This window comes from Poecilia latipinna, unplaced genomic scaffold, assembly GCF_001443285.1.
Source record: "Poecilia latipinna isolate Pla-1442-1.1 unplaced genomic scaffold, P_latipinna-1.0 Scaffold351, whole genome shotgun sequence".
In the NCBI taxonomy this organism is placed as follows: domain Eukaryota; kingdom Metazoa; phylum Chordata; class Actinopteri; order Cyprinodontiformes; family Poeciliidae; genus Poecilia; species Poecilia latipinna.
The window spans coordinates 470117-476131 of NW_015112967.1; the positions used below are offsets into that span (position 1 = coordinate 470117).

The following is a 6015-nucleotide window of genomic DNA, read 5'->3' on the forward strand; positions in this document are numbered from 1 at the left end:
CATTTATACATTTATAATACTATATTATTACTATATGTACTGCCTAAGTCCACAACTATCAAAGAATACCAACATATTTTTCAGATATATGGACTAGTTACAACTGACTAAACTATATACAAGCAAGACTCCGCACTGCTATTTGGAATGAAATGTGTACTGAGAGAAAGACAATAGTTGAATAGACACAATTTAAATAAATTACTAACTGAATTAAGTTAATCCAAGCTGATTTATTAAGTTTGTTTAACCTGACAATTTAGACATCATAAATGAACTTAGATAAATGTAATTCAATTACTTGTTACCAACTAAAGCAATTATTTTAAAGTTGTAGCATCTGTTCTTTTTTTCCCCCTTCTTTTTAGTTTTGGTAGGTTTCCACCAAGTTTTATTTTGTGGACCGTACCTCTCTATACAGATGGTTCAATGTTTACAATAAGCCTAATTGTGTAGAGTGCTCCAGTAAAAGTCTAGATCTTAATTCAATAAAGAATTTTTGGCTAAATTTATGAACTGATATTAATAGTTGCTCAACATTCAGTTCGATTGTATTCAGGTTATTTTACAAAGAATGGAGGAAATAAATCAGTCTGTAAAAATGTACAGCTGGATATACCGCCAGACATACAAGCTTTTGACTACAATTGCCCTATGCTTTTTTCCATTTTAATTTTTAAAATAAAAAAAAATTATGAAAAATTCCTCCACTTCATAGTGATGCATTGTATCCCGTGTTGGTCTATTCCACATCATAACCTCCTGTTTGTAGTTTTAATGTGGAAAAAATGTACAGGGTATAAAAACTTTTTCAAGACTCAAACTTGGATAAGCTTATGGTCCACAATAATGATGAGAACAGTGACAGTTCTCATCATTATTGTGGGAATCCAAAATCATTTTTATTTGAGTTATATTTGAAGAAAAAATTTCAAGCGAATATCAAAACATCAAAACCGACTGCACTACTTATATTGCCCACTAAGTGTCACACAAACACAAAAAAATCAAGAATCCTGGAACAGAAGTTGTTAGACTCCAGTTTTAGGGGCTTATTAAGATGATTAGATTGTTATATTGATCCACCATATGTTTATTTTGACAATTAAACACAACATAACAAATTTAAAAATAAAAAATCACTTTATTTCAGACTCTATTCCAGTATATACACGTCACAGAAAAGGTGAAAATAATAAAAACTTCTCAGGTCAGCGTGTCGGCTGAGATGAGAGCATCAATTTCCTTAATGGCTTCAGAGGTTCTCCGAAGCGCTTCAGCAATGTAGTCCTCGTTTACCACTTCATCCTCCTGTGCGATCTTTGAATTTGTTCCTTCTGAGTTTCGTTGCTCACTTTCACTTCTCAGCAGGTGGTTGTTCTCCAGCAGAACTGAGCACAGAATGCTAAAGACCAAACCTCACTGCATCGTATATTTTCTCAAGCATTGCATATTATGCTCTTTGATAAAAGGATACAGTTGAAACGCTTTATCTTCTCCAGTTCTGCAGCAACAGCATCCGAACTAAAGTTGAACAGAGTGTGAAAGCAGCTGTTAAAAGAAAAGGGAGTCGCCCCTCATCCTTAAGATTAAATTATCTGAAAGACACAACTTACAGACTTCCAGCTGTCTGTGGCATCTTCACTGCGCTGGGAGGATTTTGCTCAGGTTGTATCGTTTTAGAAATATATTTGTCCTGCAAACACAGTTTTATTACAATAAACAAATTAGAAGTTTTAACAAGTGCAAGAACTGTAGATGTGAACAGATGTAGAACAACCTGTTGCAGGCAGGTGGGTATGACAGGAAACTTTAGTAAATGCTTGGCCCGGTTATAACAAACGAGAATCCTGTGAGAATCATAGGCGATGGTTAAAATCCTGGAAAAACAAAAATGGAAGTTTTATACACCACAAAGTGGAGTGAAGTGGTATCTTACCTGCTGGCACGGCTCACGATGGAGCCCACAGGATACAACTGTCCAGGTGTACCAGGGGGAAGGCTGCTTAAATGGTACATCGTTTCTCTTCCCTGAGCAAAAGACGGCAACAATTAGGGACCTGCAACACTTTGATTTCATCACATGTTTGCATGTCATGAACTCTGACCTCCTCAGAGTGAAGCCTGGGCTTGTGATGAGTAAAATAAGAGTTTAGGACACCGTTGGAGCGGATCACTGAGCCGTCTCCTGGGGAAACCTCTACCACTGGGATTTCTCCACTCAGTATCCTACAGAGCGAACATGAGGACAGAGAGTTATTATGGAGCAAATAAATCCCACTTAAATTAGAAAGTTTTAACACAATAGCGCTGCAACTAACAATTATTTCAGTAATAAACTTATCACTTGAGAAGTTTTGTCTAAAACATATTTACAGACAAAGGTGTTTTTATTTTGAATACAAAATTTACAGATTTTCTGTACAGTTTTGGCTCAATTACTGCCCTAAACATGTCAATTGTTTCACCAAATTGCCTTTTTTAGAGTCTGCATACTCCAGTTGACAATTAAGCGATTGCTAAATTAGTTGACGATTATTTCAATAATCAGTTAATCATGATTAATCCGAGGCACTCTGATCAAAGATGTCAGGCAAAATCTCTTCCATCTGATGTTGAGATGAAACATCAGATGAAAGTCAATGCCTTCAGGTAAACTGAGCACAATTACCTGTATGTGACTCCTTGACACCATAATATTTTTACAAGCTCCGTTGAAAGATCTGACATTTCTTCTTCAACCAGAGAGTCTTTAATCTTCCACCTAAAAAGCATAAATATTGTGCTAAATTTGGAATTTAACAGAATCAATTGGTGCCCAAAATACTTAATCCACAAACCTGTGCCAGTGAGGCGATGGACATGTAAGAGGAAGAGCCTGGGGAAGCTGGGAGTCTCTGTCTTTATCATTTTTGTCAGATATGTTCATCTCGTCATCAGCTTGTCTGGATTTACTTGGCTCTTCAAATTTAGTATCTTCACTGTTAGAGAGACGGGACGTCCAGTGATGCCGAGCCAAGGAGAGAGGATAGGCCCATGTGGGATCAACGGCAAAGCAAGAGTGATGCTGTGCAACTGTGGTGGCCTGGTACATCTGTTCAGGCTGAAAGCAGAAGAGAAGTTGAACAATGATAATCGTATCAAACATGAGTTTAAAGCACAATAATATTCAAAAGGTAATACCTGTTGTTGAGTAGTGCTGGGAAGATGTGAGGAAAAAGAGTTTGTGTTAGTTGACTCCTTCCCCAGATGTCTCTGATCATTCTGACTGTTTGCTTGGTGCCGACTCTTCAGACTGCCATCAGTTTTGTTTAAACTGCACACAGTTTGGTGCTGAGGCTGACTCAGGTTACACGTGAACTCGACACCGAATTCCTCACCAGACGGCGACAACGTCAACATGGCTCTCCCCTCCTCTGACCTGACCACGATGTCGCCTCCAGGTCCAAACTCAGGCTGGTAAGATGACCACTCAGGCCATTTAACACTGGAGTCAATACTGTGGAAAGGCTGTCAAGGGAACCCCATGATGTTTAGATAATTTTGCTCAACTTAGAGGTGCATCTCAGTTCTCAAGGTACACAAGTTTAAGTATTTTATCAATTCAATTTCAAAAAAATGAAACTCAAATGTTATTTGGATGCATTACATACAGAGTGATATACTTTGAGCATCTATTTCTGTTCATTTTGACAATTATTGCTTAACTAAAGAAAAAACTTAAATTCAGCTACTATGAATATTAGAATCTTACCAATAAAAGGGCTCTTAATAGAAAGATATGTTTTATGTTTATGTTCAGAAAAGTATCATTTGTATACATGCATTTTTGATGTCTTGGTTCATAATGTTGTAAAACATTATTTGGATTCATTTTTTGTTTTGCTCATTATGCACATCAGAATATACACATTATATATATATATATATAATTTCTGAGGAAAAACCCTAAACAAATCAGATTACTACTGTACTTGAGTAATTGTTTCTTTTTAAACATAACTTTTTTTTTTTACTTCTGCTTGACTGATTTATTAAAAGGAACGTTAGCCGTACTTGAGTTTTGAGGTTATCTATCCAGTAATTGCAAATTAACAGAAGTAAATGTTTAAAATATAACACTACGTGAATCACAATAATTTATTAGAAAAACATGAAATAAATAACTTAAAAAATATTCTAATCTATTGAAATGCATCCGTTTATATTTGAGATTGAAGTGGACTAACCATACCTTCCTGTTGTCAGCAGAGATGAACTCTCCTGGAAGGTATGGTCGACTGGCATACTTATTCCTGAACGCCAGTGCGGTTGCCATTAGCGCCTTCAAAAATAAAGTGAACCTCGTTGTAACCCCTGAGATACAAACAGAAAATAACACTTGAGTGTTTATTCTACCTTATAAGCGCTAATAGTGAACCTGGTTCTCTGTCGGACTCGCTCCGTGGGCTGCAGAGGATGTCCGTGCGGGTCCGTGGCTTTAACTAGTACAAATTCACTGCCACACGGTGACAGCTGTAAATGAGCTCCGTGTCTGTAATGAACTTCCACGGACTCGTCCTCATACATCACCATCGAGCTGACACCCTCTGCGGTTCCCATTGTGGGATGGTGCTTTCCTAAAAGAAACTGACAACGTCCTCAGGTGGAGCCATTTGACTATTGGCGCGCTGTAAGCGAGGGAGTCATGTGACCGGAAGCATCCTCCTCAGTGGCTTACTGTAGGATTACAGCTACAGAGTGCCACCTACTGTACAAAAGACGGTACGACATCACAGCGATTTCCCTCTTTTCATTGTCTCTTCTGTCTCTTCATCTGTTCTTAACAGATGCGCATTTAGTCATATTAGAGCCTAGGGTAAAACATGCGCCCATTTCCATTCTGAGTAAAACATCTGACTAATTGCTGTTTATTGGCACATTTGGGAAAAGTGGTAGAAGGCAAGTTTAAAACTTAGTTTAGGTAGTTTCTACAAAGACAGTCCTATTAAAGGTATTTAATTATTTATTATACTGGCATTATTCTTTACTCTTGCTGCTTGACTTGGTGTATAGCATTTGCTGTAGATCTGCGTCTATTTAACAAGTCACATCAGGCTAGTTTTTGGCTCTGTGTCAGCCTGGTTTTCCTCCTGTGATTATTTTCTTTTTACATTGAGTAAGGCTAGTGTTCAAAAGGAAACAACTTTTGATTCTGACTTCACTCTGGACTCTATTAATAATTAATTACCCTATTAACCATAAAGAAGGGGGTGGGATGGGATGTGAGGATGTAAGTGTGCACAGTTGTGATGGAGGAGACAGGCTTTTTTGTCCATTTAATTAAAGTGTTTCAAGGAAAAATAAAGTTGGGAATATGTTTTGCAGGTATGGTGTTCTTCTGATGACGAGTTTTTTTTATTTATTTATTTTTTACCAATATATGAAACCTTTGTCTAAATGTTCAAGAATATTTTGAAAGTGAATCCTAAGGTGTCTCAGAAAAGCTTGACATAAACTGCTTCCTCTAATAGTCTTTTTTTATACTTGATTTACTCAAGATACTAGACATTATTTATATAAATATTTTGGCAGGATTCTACACTTTAGAGTGTCAGTATATTAGTTTAATTTAATTTAATTTAATTTAATTTCTATTAATCATTAAGTTGTGGCACATTTCCCCTCAATGTAGTCCTAATTTACATTGGTCAAATAATGCACTGTCTTTATTTGACCAATGCATTCAATGCATTATATTTTCTATTTCAGTTGCTTTTTATAAATTGAACCACTTCTACTAATATAAGCCATGTTTATTATATTGTTACATCTATTTGTAAGGTTTAAATATGTATCAGTAAGGGCCCGAATGCCGTGAATGTTGGTTCTCTTTAATATGGGTGGGGCACAGTTGGGAAGCACTCCCGTTGATCTGTTAAAAAAAAAAAAAAAAAAAAAAAAAAAAAAAAAAAAAGGGGCCCTCCCCTTTAAAAACAGGCGGGGGGCCGGCCGGTTTTGTTTTTTTTCCGCGGG

General features: G+C 36.7%; 1 protein-coding gene across 1 annotated transcript; it reads right to left on the reverse strand.

Annotated features, from left to right (window-relative positions):
- Positions 1–1124: 1124 nt before the first annotated feature.
- Positions 1125–4703, reverse strand: cunh5orf34 (chromosome unknown C5orf34 homolog). The gene is made up of 11 exons (XM_015035935.1): positions 4399–4703; positions 4235–4324; positions 3184–3510; positions 2841–3103; positions 2672–2764; positions 2109–2229; positions 1940–2031; positions 1781–1850; positions 1617–1696; positions 1478–1524; positions 1125–1391 (listed from the first exon to the last, which is right to left on the reverse strand). Exons 1-11 carry the CDS (start codon positions 4600–4602, stop codon positions 1207–1209), a joined length of 1572 nt encoding a protein of 523 aa, XP_014891421.1. The 5' UTR covers positions 4603–4703; the 3' UTR covers positions 1125–1206.
- Positions 4704–6015: the final 1312 nt, after the last annotated feature.

What these genes read in the sequence shown, in the direction of transcription:
- cunh5orf34 (XM_015035935.1), bottom strand. Translation starts at nt 4,602, where the DNA reads ATGGGAACCGCAGAGGGTGTCAGCTCGATGGTGATGTATGAGGACGAG. An exon ending in CCAGGCTTCACTCTGAGGAG is followed by an intron (nt 2,032 to 2,108) that starts GTCAGAGTTCAT and finishes TCTTTTGCTCAG; the next exon opens with GGAAGAGAAACGATGTACCA. An exon ending in GAAGATAAAGCGTTTCAACT is followed by an intron (nt 1,392 to 1,477) that starts GTATCCTTTTAT and finishes TTCTGTGCTCAG; the next exon opens with TTCTGCTGGAGAACAACCAC.